This window comes from Trichosurus vulpecula, chromosome 1, assembly GCF_011100635.1.
Source record: "Trichosurus vulpecula isolate mTriVul1 chromosome 1, mTriVul1.pri, whole genome shotgun sequence".
NCBI classification, from domain to species: Eukaryota; Metazoa; Chordata; class Mammalia; order Diprotodontia; family Phalangeridae; genus Trichosurus; species Trichosurus vulpecula.
The window spans coordinates 33,577,899-33,592,215 of NC_050573.1; the positions used below are offsets into that span (position 1 = coordinate 33,577,899).

A 14,317-nucleotide genomic window follows, 5' to 3' on the forward strand; every position below is an offset into this window, starting at 1 on the left:
GCACGTGTCTGAAGACTCCCAAGAGAGGACGAGCCCCTACTCTTCAGGCAATCCACTGCCTCTTGCACAGCTCTAATGATGTGTTGCCCTCTCCTCTTTCCTTCTCTCAAAACCCAGGACAACAGCTGACCTTCTTCAATCCTGCACCACCTCTCTCATTTCCAGGGACTCTCCAAGATCACTGATGGTTCTTAGCTAGTGCTTCCATCAATTCTTTCAGCATTCTTAGAGTTCATGTGGGCCAGGTACCTGACTTAAAAGTCATCCAAGTCTACTAAGTGTTTTCTTATTATTTCCTCATTTGTTTAGGGTTTAGATTGGCCATTTAGCTATTTTCTGGCTTTTCCAGTCCAAAGAATATTCTCCTTGGCAGAGGAAACAGAAATGAAACAAGAATGAAGTATTTCTAGATCCTGTTATCATCACCCCCATCAGCAATGGTCATGGCCCCTCTTGGATCTGCTTTCCCCAACACATCACCATCAGTAAGTCCATGCATGATCTGTGATAGCATCATTAGAAAGACCCTACACAAACCACGGACCGCTTCAGTTCAACAAGCATTTAGGGAGCATCTCTTCCATACGTGCTCTGGCGTAATAGACAGAGGACTGGACTAAGTCAGAAAGACCCGGTTCAATCTCTGCCTCTGACACATGCTGGCTTGTATGACCAAGACTAGGGAGTCACTTAAACTCTCAGTGCCCCCAGGAATGCTCTAAGACACAAATCAACTGTTGCTATACTTATGAAGGAAGAATTTCCAAACCAAGAGATTCCTAGACAGGCATGAAATCAAAGGCCTGGCCTAACCAAAAAATAATAAATTAAGACGTGCTTTGGTGTGCAAAGAAAAGAACAACTCCTTGTCTTCAAAGAGTTTACATTCTACTGGACATAACTCAACAAGTCTTAGAGACTTGCCTGCAGCTAGATAAGAGGTGAAGTAGATTGCTCATGGTCACAGAGCTGCTAAGTTTCAGAGGAAGGATTTGAACCCAGGGCTTCTCAATCCAAGTTCTGCTCTCTATTGAACAGGTCAATCTGTCTGTTGCTAGACCACCTTAAGGACAGCCAGCTCTTAGGCCAAACAGTAGTGAGACTGGTTACTGGGAAGCCCTGTGGAAGAGGAGGCACTACAGGCTATTTTCAATCCAGCTTTGGTTCTTCTGCTGCTGCCTACGGCATTCCTGTCCAAGCTGGGCCATGTGGCCATTAGCACCACCGATTCCATTCTTCTTACACCATATCACTTCTCTGTTCATCCTCTCTGACCTGCCCTGCTTCAATCGCCTCTTAAACGAAATTAGAAGGAAAACCTAGGAGACTGTATGTGAAGAGAGCAGAATCGGGAGATCATTTCTGACTCTGCATGACCCCATTTGGGGTTTTCTTGGCAAAGATATTGGAGAGGTTTGCCATTTCTTTCTCCAACTCATTTTACAGATGAAGAAAGTGAGGCCAACAAGGTTAAGTGACTTACCCAGGGTCACACAGCTAGGAAGTGCTGGAAGCTGGATTTGAACTCAGGTCTTCTTGACTCCAGGCCCAGGGCTCTATCTACTGTACCACTGAGCTGCCTTTGAAAACCTTAAAGAGCTGTATAAATGTCAGCTCTTTTGTCCTGCAAAAAAGGGACTGGGACTTGTTCTGCCTAGCCCTGAGGGCAGAACTCAGAGCAAGGCGGGAATCTTTGGGGAGGCTGGTTTTCAGTTCAACGTAAGAAAAAGACTTAAGTCAAAACCATGGCATTCCAAAGTGGAACAGGCACGCCTGAGATCCCTGCTGCCAGGGGGTCCACACGGGGAGCCTCCCGGGATGGCAGGCAGAGGAGAAAAGCCAAAGCTCCTGAGCCAACCAGAGCAGGGCAGCCCCTGCCTGCGCTTGCAGCCTCAAGGAAACAGGAAGACCCAGGCTTTATTTTTTTTTTCTAAGTGTATTAGGCTGCATGAGCAGACAGTGAGCTCCTGATCACTACAAATCTCCAAACAATTGATAGATATGATCACACTGGCGATAACATAGAAGGTATTTGTCCTTGGGTATGGCTTGGACTAAGTGACCCCGGGCATGTCTTTTTCTGGTTTTCTGGCCTCAAGTGACAAAGGAAATACCAAGGGTTGTGGAAAAACACATTTTGAGTTGTTTGGGCTCATCATCCCTCCAAAGCAGTGGGAGGTCATGCCATAGCAATTCCTCTCCAGTCCAACCCACCAACACTAGGCCTCCCCCACCCTCCCCAGTCCCTTCAATCTGCTCCAATGAATAACACAGAGGTAACAGAACAAAGCCTCTGCTGACTCACTTTCTCACAATGTCTTTGGCCATCTCGGAGATTTGGCTCCATTCTTCCTCAGGAAACTCAAAGCTTCCCGTCATGATCTTTCTCCGCATGTCCTTTGGAATTGTCCGGCTGTGGTGTTTGGAGTAAAAAGGTGGGTAGCCGCACAGCATCACATAAATGATCACCCCCAAGGACCACAAGTCACAGCTCTGAAAGCAAGAAGAGGGTCACATTGGGGCACAACGGGGGATGGAGAAGAGCCAGGTCACATGATCTGCAGCAGACAGCTCTCGGGGATACACTGAGCTGGTCTGGTCTGCAGGTGATCACTGCTGGAGAGTCCCAGCTCCTAAGACAGTAAACCTTTCTATTCAAAGGATTTATTTTTATGCAGCCAAAGCAATATCTAGACATAAAATACATTCAATTCAACAAGTGTTTAATACAAGCTGCTCCAAGAGCAAAATGTAAATGATGTCACATGTCTTCCCCTTTGCCAGCCCCAAAGCACATGTTTAACCATCAACCTAGACCTGGGTAGAAGACACAATCCCTTTCCTGGTGCATAAGGGTGGATGTCCTGCTTGGGGAAGAAAAAAGATACTTGACCTTGATACTCAATCAACACAAGTGACTTCTGAAAGGGACATCTTAGAGGCCTCATGGATGAGCACCCCAGTCAGTTCTGTCACCAGAGTATCATAAATGGCAAGCATTAGGATGCAGAGGATCCGGGTTTAAATCCTGGCTCTGCCACTTGCTAGCCATGTGACCTTGGACAAGTCATTCCCTGTGTCTGTGCTCAGTATCTTTGTCTGTAAAATGAAAGAGCTGGACCAGATGCCCTTTAAGGACTCTTCCAGCCTTAAGTCTCTGACAGTGACCAAACATCCTCCCTGGGCCTTCCTGCACAGATGGAAACATTCTGACAAAAGCTTTTCTGCTAAGTACATCACTGGAGATGGGACAAGTCCTGGGTTCTGGCTGAGAGGACTCTGTCTCATTCCAGACAGTCTCAGCCCTTCTCTGGCCCTGACCACACCTCCCAGGTCCCAGTCCCACGATCTGGGACCTGCCCCCGCCTCCACTAGGAGTCCTCCTCTTAGAACAGTAATAATGAAGACCAGTCACACTGCAGTGCTTGAAGGGCTGCAAAGCTCTACACGCTCTCCGGGGGGGGCTTCCCGATAGCCCTGCCCTGGGGAGGGGGTGCCAGGCTTCCCCAATGGGAAAAAAGGAATCCAAAGGCCTTCCTTGGAGCTCTTTGACCCAGGCAGATCATACTTCACTTCTTGTCCCTCTCTCTTCCATTAGACATGGTGAAGAAGACCTACCCTTGGCCACTACTTCTTGACTGCACTCCTCAAACACTCCCCCACCATACCTTTCCTCACCTGAGCTGAACATCTCTTCAATTTTGAATTCTTACCTTAAAAAAAGAAGCCCAATTCAAATACCACCTCTTCCATAAAGCTCTTCCTGATTCCCCAGGTCTCACACAACACTGGGTGGGGCAGCTGGGCCTAGAGTCAGGAAGACCTGAGCTCAAATCCAGCCTCAGACATGTCCTAGCTGTGTGACCTTGGGAAAGCCACCTCACCACTGTCTGCTTCAGTTTCCTCCTGTGTAAAATGGGGGTGATAATGGAACCTATCCTTTCAGGGTGGTCATGAAGACCAAATGAGATGTCACGCAAGTAAAGCACTCAGCACAGCGCCTGGCACAGAGGAGGGGCTCTACAAAGACTTGTTCCATCCCCACCGCCCATCTCTGCTGTACCCAGGTCCCCAATAAAAGTTCATATTATAGTTCTCTGGCTTCAGCTCTTTTCTCTATTATATTGTAAGCTTCCTGAAAGCAAATATATTATGTATTATCTAAATTGTGCATCTCCTCTAGTACTACGTTCTGCAAATAGCAAGCACTTAATAAATAATAGATAATGCATAATAACAGAAGCCTCAACATGGAGCTAGAAGTCATCTAGTCCAACTACCTCATGAGGAAAATGAGGCCACAAGAGGTAAAAGTCACCCAGGCAGTGAGGGGCAGAGCCAGGATTTGAACACAGGTCCTCAGCATTCTTCACACTTCATCATGCTGGCAAAATGCCCTGCCAGGGCAGGCACTGTGGTGTGGGAGGCCCGGCTCTCCCCTCTGCGAGCAGCAGCAGCCACCTGGAGACGGCTGAACGTCCTCACCGGGCAGTGCCTTGGCTCCTTCATCCAACAGAATGCAGATGCTGGACTAAAGGCTCTGGAGGGGAGGCTCAGCTTTGGCCTCAACCGGTTCTAAATGGCTACTAAATAGAGGGCTAGAACCAACCAGCCTTGTCCTTGGTGCCCTGGCAAGATAAAAGAACAACTCCCCTTCTGGATGACACCAGCCATCCTCAGGGCCCGCCGGGCTCCACACGGCCTACATAGGTCCCTTCTCTAGGCAAAGCAGGCCAGTGTGTCTGCTACAACGGGGAAGGCTCCTCCATCCCCAGTCTCTCAAGGCTCTTTAGAGATGGCCTGGTTCAAAGCAGTTTCAGGCACTGTTTCGGAAGCTCTTGACAGCGGAGAGGAGGGACTGCCTCTTCTCATACTCACTAGGCTACCCACCCCACTGAGAACACAAAGAGAAAGCAAATGGAAGCTAGTTTCTTCAGACCCTTTAGGATTGACTATTATATCAAGCTGACCTGCCATGGACTCCTCCTGGACACACTAACCAGGTCTGCCCAAAGGGGTCTGTCTCCCTCTAGGGAAGGGATATGATAGGATCTTCCACCTAGCTAATGGCTTCCAAATGTCACTGTTCTCCAAAGACACTTTCATTGTAAACTGAATTGAGATGACATCAATAAGGCCGACCTCTGTAAGTTTTACCAACTTTCTTTTTTCTTTAAAAATAATATTTTTTATGTGGGATAATCTTCTGGGAAGAGGAGCGAGAGGAGTATCAGGGGAAATTTTAATGATGTAAAAACCCAAAAGATAGCAATGCCATTTATCTTAAAGAGATATAGATAAATAAATATACATGCATCTATATATTAAGATAAATGTATAAATATGGATTTTAAGGTATTATTGCTCCTTTTCATTTTTTATATCATCAACTTTATATGCATTTAACATATATAAAAATTATATATATTATATATATTTTGATGATGTAAAAAACCAAGACAGATATACATATACATATATACATACATAGAACGCATACCAAATGAGAACTTCTACTGAGCTCCTAAGCTGCCCCACCAACTGAGTCCCAGAAAGATTAAGAATCAAGAATATGAGAGAAGAACCCTTGAATCTCCTCAGTACAGTGCTGCATTAAGCCCAGGTCACCTTCAATTTGACATTTCATTAAGAATAACAAGCCCCTGAGAAAAACAGGTTCAAATTCACTGTTACACACTCCCTGGAGAAGGCAAGTCCAAGGAGCCTGGTCAAAGGTTTGAGTTTTGTACCCCTGTGATGCACCTGCTAGATCCTAATGTACACTGCATGCTCCCTAAGGGCAGACAGAGCTCCTGCCTTAACCACACTCTGTGCTCTCCCTAATGCCATGCTCTGAACCCAGTAAGCACTCAATACGCAGTCGCCAAGACAGGCAGTTCAGGGGAGTGAAAAGAAGGGCTAGGGGCCACATGACATAGGATCTCCAATGATACTCAAGTCCTTTGCACTGGGGGGATTCAAACTAAAATAAGAAGAGGGGATCCACCCCACAATGACTTAGAAAGCTCCAAAACAATATTATCGATGTTGTGATGTATTTTTCTTTCCTTTGTTAAACATTTCCCAATCACGCCGGGGGCTCTGCTTTGGCCAGGGGGGACAGTCAGACCTCTACAGTCCCTCATCTGCAGCACGGTGCCTGGTACGCAGGAGGCACCAATAAATGCCTGGTGATTGATTAACTTAGGTTGTGTCTATATGACAATTAACAGTTGGTTTCATCTGTCAAAAGTTGGGTTAATTTGGATATTTAAGTCCCTTGTACTTATCCTGTATCCACCCATATTTTCTGTCTCTCTGTGCCTAGCACACACAAGGTACTTTATGAACACTAGCACACACTAGGTACTTCAGTGACTGACTGAGTAGCCAGCCTTGATGTCTGACAAAGCATCCCAAGCCTAACTCAACCATGACTGCAGTGACTGGATGTTCTGGGTGACACGGGATGCTGCTGCATCACTGACTCACAATGCCGAGCACAGGGGCTATGGGATGGCAGACACAGGACCCCAGAATCTTCAGGCTAGAAAGGACCTTAGAGACTATTCCCATTCAAACACTCAACTTGGGAGGCTAAATACTTGATCAAGGCCACAGTTAATGGTCAAGCCAGGACTCAACCCTGGCTCTTCAGAAACCCCAGGTGTGGCTCTTAGGTCCTACTGACCATCTCCTTCCATACTGAAGGTCCCAGGAACCCTAAGGGCTCTACTACACTAGTCCCTTCAGCCTTTGCTCACACCCCTATCCCCGTACTGTTCTGAAGCAGTTATTCCCAGAGTCGGGTCTGCACGACAGACCACTGAGCTTGGGAGTCAGGAAAGACCCAAGTTCAAATCCTACTTTAGTCACTTGCTAGCTGAGGGATGCTGGGCAACTCAGTCTCTCCTAGCCTCAGTTTCCTCATCTGCACAATGAGGGGTTGGACTTGATGGCCTCAAAGGTCCCTTTCCAGCTCTAGAGCTACGATCTCATGATGATCCTCTGAACAAGAAGAGATTCTCTTATGTAATCGTCTTCAATACCTCACGGATGGGTGATTTCATTGGCGTGGGCAATCTAAAGGTGACACTTGCATAAGTGTCTGAGTGTCTACAACATGGAAACTGCCACACTTATTTCTGGCACAAATTTCTCTGTTATCTTTCAGAAAACATCAGACAGCCCATCATTAATGTCTCATCAAAAGCTGCCTCACTCTTCCTGTTCATTTTGCACTAACAAAAAGGAGGAATATCACTGAAAGTAGCTAAGGGATTTTTTGTCCCAAAAAGAGAAGTCCTCAAAAATGCTTGAGAAGCACAGCTCTAAAACAGAATCAGATACAGCACAACATAAACCTGGCAAAATGGAACCAAATGAGAACTCCATGCCCACAGAAAAGCACAAACAGTCCTGAAGTTAACCACAGCCAGTGGGCCCTCCCACAGAAACTCCACTGCTCTGTATCACACATCAGGCAACAGGTAAAAATGGCAAAGCCCTCCCCAGGCCACAGCTCCAGGCTCTTTCTGGCAGATACCAAAAGTGACTAACTCCCTGCACCCTGTCTTGCAAGCACCTCCCAGGAGATGGCGAAGGAATGAGCATCTAAGAAGCTTACCTTATTGTAAGTGTAGGGTGTGGGCGAGGTAGGTATAATCCCAGACTTCTCTTTTTGATGCCTTCTCTGTGCCTCCAATACCTGTTGGACCAAGTCAAAAGCAGGAAAATCATCATTAACCACAGATGCCATTCACCTTGACCTTAGGGCGCCAACATGGCTTTAGTCAGCTTCTCAGTCATGCACATCTCTCAAGTCCTTTTCTTTCCCTGCAAAGTTAGGATCTGATCGGGAAAGTTCATCTCTCCTAAAAACACATCTTGTTGGGCTGGGAAGAAATTTTAAACATATTCTGCTGCGTAAATTATTGTCAGTGTTTATTCTACTGAGAAATCTGCATGAATCGCTCTGAGCCTATTCTCAGGCTGCTGGGATGTGAGAAAAGAGCTCTTGATGAATTTCCTTGCAGATGTATCACAACTCCCTGCCCAAGGGAAGGGAGATAATGGCACTTCTTTCATAGGCAACATTCTCTGGATTTAAAACTGGATCCCAGAGATCAATCACCTAGACCAACTGCCTCATTCTGCAGATGAGGATGCTTGAGGGCCAGAGAAGGAGAGTCCCTTTCTTGTGTTTTTGCTGCCTTTTTCCAGGAGAGGTATTCACTTTTTCAGGCTCCTAAGAGCCCATTCCTAAGTGATGGGACAACAAGCCTCTGCCAAAGTCATGTGAAAAAGCTAACCCATCTCTCAAAATGGACAGAATCAGGTCTTTGAAAACCAAGAGAAGAGAGACCTGGATGGAATCAATGAATTCGAGTCACCGGCCCCAGATGAAGTCCCTCCCAGGGTCCTGAAAAACTTAGAGTTTGTGACTACACAGAGCTGAAAGAACATGGAGAAGGAATAATGTTTCCCAGAACTAAAAAGGGGAAAATACTGGATCTTCAAAAAGAGAAAGACAAGTAGAGTCAGAAAACTACGGGCTGATGAGTTTGACTCGGATTCCTTGCAAACCTCCAAAATTTATAATTAAAAGAATAGTTTGTGATAATTCTGACAGTGTGATGATCATTAATAGGCAGAATGGCTTCATAAAAAACAGGTTATACTAAACTAATCTCATTTATTTTTGACTGGAAGATCAGGGCAATACTGTATTATGTACCTGAGCCTGGCACCTGGCAAGCATTTAATAAATATTTGTTCATTACTTGATTGATATCTAATTAATTTAGAAAGACATTCACATTATCCTTGTGGATGAGAGATGTAAGCTGGACAATCAGATGCACTGAGAACTTATGGAATGACTAGACATAAAGAAGAGTTATTGTTGTTGAGTCATTCCAGTCACATCAGACTCTTTGTGACCCCATTTGAGGTTCTCTTGACAAACACTGGAGTGGTTTGTTAATTCCTTCTCCAGCTCATTTTACAGATAAGTAAATTGAGGCAAACAGGGTGAAGTGACTTGCCCAGGGTCACACAACTAGTAAGTGTCTGAGGCCAGATTTGAATTCAGGAAGATGAGCCTTCCTGATCCCAAGCCCAGTGCTCTATCCACCGTGCCCCTTAACTGTCCTTCAAACAACAGGAAGTAGCAGCTTGCAAGGGGAGGGATAAACTACATCCCATCCAGGGGAGCTGACTATGGAGAGCTGACCATGGTGAACTGACGGGACACCAGGCCATATGGAGAACATCAGTTAAAGACACTAAGAATGTTTAACCTGAAGGGAGAAAACTCAGTAGGGGCATCGTGGCTATCTTTAAGTACTGAACGATCTTAACGGGAAAGAAGCATTGGATGTGTTCTTCTCAGAATTAGAGGGCAGAACTTGGAGCAATGTGGGGAAGTTAGAGATTTATGCTTGATGTAAAAAAACAAAGAACAAGATTTGCTAACAATCAGAGTTACTCCCAAAGTGGAAGGAGTTGTCTCAAGAGAAAGTGGTTCAATAGATCTCCAGCAAAGACGACCACCTATTAAGAATGTGGCAAAAAGGATTACTGGTCACATACAGGTTAGGTTCTGACCAGGGATTCCATGAGTAGGCAAAGAGCCCAAGAAGATCAAAGATAGGAACAAAGGTCAATTAACAGGCAGAGCAGCAATCAGGTGATGGCCATCAATTAATGAATGCCTAACCAAACTGGTTTATGAGTGTAAAGGATTATTACTCCTCTACAAGAAATGAGGGCAGCTGAGTAGCAAAGTGGATAGACCACCAGGCCTGGAGTCAGGAAGACACATCTTCCTGAGTTCAAATCCGGCCTCAGACACTTCTTAGCTAGGTGACCCTGGGCAAGTCACTTCACCCTGTTTGCCTCAGTTTCCTCATCTTTAAAATGAGCTAGAGAAGGAAACGGCAAAACCACTCCAGCATCTCTGTCAAGAAAACCCCAAGTGGGGTCACAAAGAGTAGGACATGACTGAAAATGACTGAAGAACAACAAGAAGAAGAAACGATGAATATGATGAATACAGAGAAACTTAGGAAGATTTATATGAACTAACGCATGAAGAACCAAGAAAACACACGATGATGACAATGTAAATGGAAAGAACAAAAAAAGCCAATTAAAAGTTCTGTAATTATAATGACCATTATTGAACCAGAAAAGAGAACCCTCCATTCTTTGCCACGGCAGGGGACTATGGGTGTGAAGAATTCCATATCCATATCCTTCCATATCTTTTGATACCTCGGTTAACTTTGTAGAACTACTTTCTTCTCTTCTTTTTTATTCTTTGTTACAAAAGGTGCCTTACTGTGTAGGAAATGAAGGAGGAATATGATTAGAAATGAAAATGATAGGAAAAAAAGGATAGGAACTGGATCTGTGATCCAGTAGGGAACTCCCAGGTGAAGGAACTCCCTCAACAATGCAGGTGGGCACCTTCTACAGTTCTTACAGCAAGGGTTCTGAACTTGGGATCCTTTAAAATATCTGGTGACTGTATTTCATTGTAATTGGTTTCCTCTCTAACTCTAATAAAATTTATTTTATGCATTTAAAAACATGATTCTAAGAAAGGTCCAAGGGGTACAGGACCCAAAATTGGTTAAGAATCCTTGCCTTAGAAAATTACCCAGGGTCACAGTCAGAATGTCAAGGGCAGAGCTTGAATCCTGATCCTTCTGGTTTTGAGTCCAGCTCTCTAACCACTATGTTGTGCAGCTGCCTCTCTAACAAACAGACAAAAAGTATCCTTAAAAAATGTTTTTAAAAAAACATGGTTTGGGAGAATTATTAATTGCTCATGAGTAGGCCTAGCAAATATAAGAAAAATGATAATACTACTCAAATTAATTAAAAAAGCATTACTTTGTGCAGCTGGAAGAAATAATTGCAAAATTCATCTGAAGGAATAAAAGGTCAAGAATCTCAAGGAAAATAATGGGGGAAAAAAAAGGAACTTAGAAGCACCAGATCTCAAATTATACTACAAAATAGTAATCATCAAAATGATTCAGTACTGGTCAAAAAAGAGAGATCAATCGAGATTAGGTACACAATACTCAGAAGCAAACAAATGCAGTAGCCTAATGTCTGATGAACCCAGAGACCACAATTCCTCGCATAAGAATTATTCAACAAAAATTAATAGGAAAACTGGAAAATAGTCTAGTGTAAACTTGGCATTGATCAAAATCTCATACCACATACCAAGATAAGCTCCAAATGGATACAGGATTTAGATATAAAGGGTGACATCATAAACAAATTAGAGGAGCAAGGAAAAAATCACCTTTCAAATCTACAGATAAGGGAATAATTCATGACCAAACGGGATAGAGAGAATCATAGAAAATAAAAATTTCAATTAATAAAAATTTAAAGTTTTTGCACAAACAAAATCAATGCAGCTAAAATTAGAATGGAAGACGGTAACCAGGAAAAATATTTATACAGATTCTCCAACAAAGGTCTCATTTCCAAGATACATAAGGAACTAATTTAAATTTATAAAAATAAGAATCATTGCCCAAATAATAAATGGTCAAAGGATATGAACAGGCAGTTTTCAGAGAAATAAATAAGCTATCAAGAGTCATCTGAAAATATGCTCCTACTCACTAATAACTGGAGAAGAGGAATTTGAGCAACTCTGAGGTTCTACCTCATACTCCTTAGATTGATAAAGGAGACAAAACAAGAAAATGAGAAATGCTGAAGGAGTTGGAGGGAAATATACACTTTAATGTACTGGTCTAGCCCATTCGGGAAAGCCATAGCAACTACACTCCAAAGAAAGAGGAAAAGCAACCTTATGTACAAAAATATTTATGGCAGCTTTTTGTAGTGGCCAAGAACTGGAAACTAAGGAAGTGCCCATCAATTGGAAAATGGCTTATGGTATCAAATTGTAATAAAATATTCTTGTGATATAAGAAATGATGAAGGAGACAGCTTCAGAGAAACCAGAGAAGACTTGAAATAATGCAGAGGGAAGTGAACTGAACCAGGAGAACAATTTTTATAGTAATAACACTGTTAAAACAAACAATTGCAAAAGCCTTTTAAGAACTCTGATCAATGCACAGATAGAGCTCAATTCCAGAGGACCACGATCAAGCCTGCTGCCCACCTCCTGACAGAGAGGTGACAGACCTAGGCCGCAGACTGAGACATGTATTTTTTGACACTATCAATGCAGGAATTTGTTTTGCTTAACTACACATTTGTTAAAAGGGTTGTTTTTCTCCCCTACTGGAAAAGGTGATAAGAGAGGGGAAAAATGGATTTTTATTCATTGAAAAAAATTTAATTTTTAAAAAAGATATATTTCAGATCAGATAGTATATCTAAGGTCCCTTCCACCTTTGAGATTTTATGAGTATTAAAAATAAATTGATGAAAATTTGGGGCCCCATTGTAGAGAAAAACCTCCATGAAGAAGGGGGAATCAGTAAGGTACGAGTTTAATTGTATCTCCAAAATATTTTATTTCAATCAAATGAACGAAGCTTGTCAACTCTGTATTACAGAAATCACAAGTATTCCGTACATAGAAATAACATTGAGGGCATGTACCCATGTGGTCATCATCCTGGCTGCCCTCCTCCCAAGTCCTTTTTGAAGCTTGTTAAATTATCCTCCTTACTGCAGTTTCCCAAACAGTCCCTAAACATTCCCCATGTGATCTAACCAAGACAGAGTACAGCAGGATTATTAAACTCTCTCGTTCTGAAGCTGGCCATTCCCTTACTGTAGACTGACAGCACCCCACCTCTCTTGGGCTGCCATGACCCAGAGCTGAATCTTCAGGAACTTCATGGCCACTAAGACTTCCAGGCCTTCTTCGCTTGAACTGTCCCCTTGCTGCAGCTCCCTGACCCTCTACTTGGGCAGTGACCTTTTAAATTCAAGGGCAGGCCTTTACAGTGATCCCCACTGACTGTCACTTTATGAGACTGGCCCACGGCCAACTTGAGCCTGTGGAGATCTTTCTGGATTCTGAATCAATTGTCCATGCCAGCTTTGTGCCACTGATGAATGTGAAGAGCAGACCATCTAGTCTTCCACCTAAGCCATGAGTACAACTGTTCAATGGCCTGGGCCAGGCAGAGGTGCCCTGGAGACATCTCCCCAAGCTAACGTAAAGCCCCTGATTACCACCCTCTTGAGTCTCATCATTCCAGCAGCTCCACCTCTCTCTCAATGACTAGCTCATATTTCTCTGTCCTGTCCACAAGGGTAACATAGGAGATTTTTGTCAAAATAACTCTGCTGAAGCCTAGGTAAACTTTATCTCAGCAAGCCAGTCATTTCACCTCTGCCTGCCTCCATTTCTTGTTTGTTTATACTTTTTATACTTTTTTTTTGGAGGGGAGGAAGGCAGGGCAATTGGGGTTAAGTGACTTGCCCAAGGTCACACAGCTATTAAGCATGTCAAGTGTGTGAGGTTGGATTTGAACTCAGGTCCTCCTGACTCCAGGGCCGATGCTCTACTCACTGCACCACCTAGCTGCCCCCTCAGTTTCTTCATCTATAAAACGGGGATGATATAATAGGACCTAACCCCAAGAGTTGTTGTGAGGATCAAAATTATTTATATATGCGTTATATTTATACTATAATTATGTCATATTATATTGACACAAGATGCTAATAGATCATATTTCTTTATATTTATTATATATATTTATAAAGTGGTCTGTAAACCTTCAAGTGTTTTATAAATGCTATTATTATCATAATTATCTCAAAGATCACTGATAGTGGTTCAGAAGTGGAATGAATACTGGATGATGTTAGGGTCAGGAGACCTTGGTTCAAAGCTTAGCTCTGCCACATAGCACCACCTTGTTAGATCTATAGAGCCTCTTCCAGCTCTCAACTATGCTCCCAGGGACCCCTCCTCTAGTTCTTTCCTGATCCTGGAATGGAGCTGCTCCAGATCATCCGCTAAGGGCAGTAAGATGCTCTCTTCTAATCTCCTCACTCATCTGGTGCTTCAGCCTCCATTAACCATTTGTGTGCTATGCTTTCCTCTCTGACCCAATGGTCCAGATGAAAACTCACATATGAATGAGAAATTTAACTCAGGTCTAAGTGAAAACTATTCCATTTTTCTCAAGCTAATCCTGTGAGTACAACCCAAAGGAAATACTAGCCAAGCTCTTGGATGTTCTTTCTAAAAGCTCTCATTTATAAGACAATGTGTGTGCATCCTAAGAAGGAAAGAAGGTGCTGGTATCAAGAGGATGCTGATAAACAAGGCATTCATTTCTTCACA

General features: G+C 43.5%; 1 protein-coding gene across 5 annotated transcripts in view; it reads right to left on the bottom strand.

Moving 5' to 3' along the window:
- Nucleotides 1-14,317, bottom strand: part of MAPKAPK5 (MAPK activated protein kinase 5) — a 51,236-nt gene that overhangs the window by 13,564 nt on the left and 23,355 nt on the right. For all 5 annotated transcript variants that reach the window (XR_005010491.1, XR_005010493.1, XR_005010492.1 and 2 more), the window contains exons 8-9: nt 7,628-7,708; nt 2,306-2,493 (exon numbers count right to left, since the gene is read on the bottom strand). Coding sequence is in view for 2 of the 5 variants with exons in the window: in XM_036760666.1 (XP_036616561.1) it covers nt 2,306-2,493; nt 7,628-7,708 (269 nt within the window). In the remaining 3 variants the exon portion in view is untranslated. The remainder of the gene's footprint in view (nt 1-2,305; nt 2,494-7,627; nt 7,709-14,317) is intronic.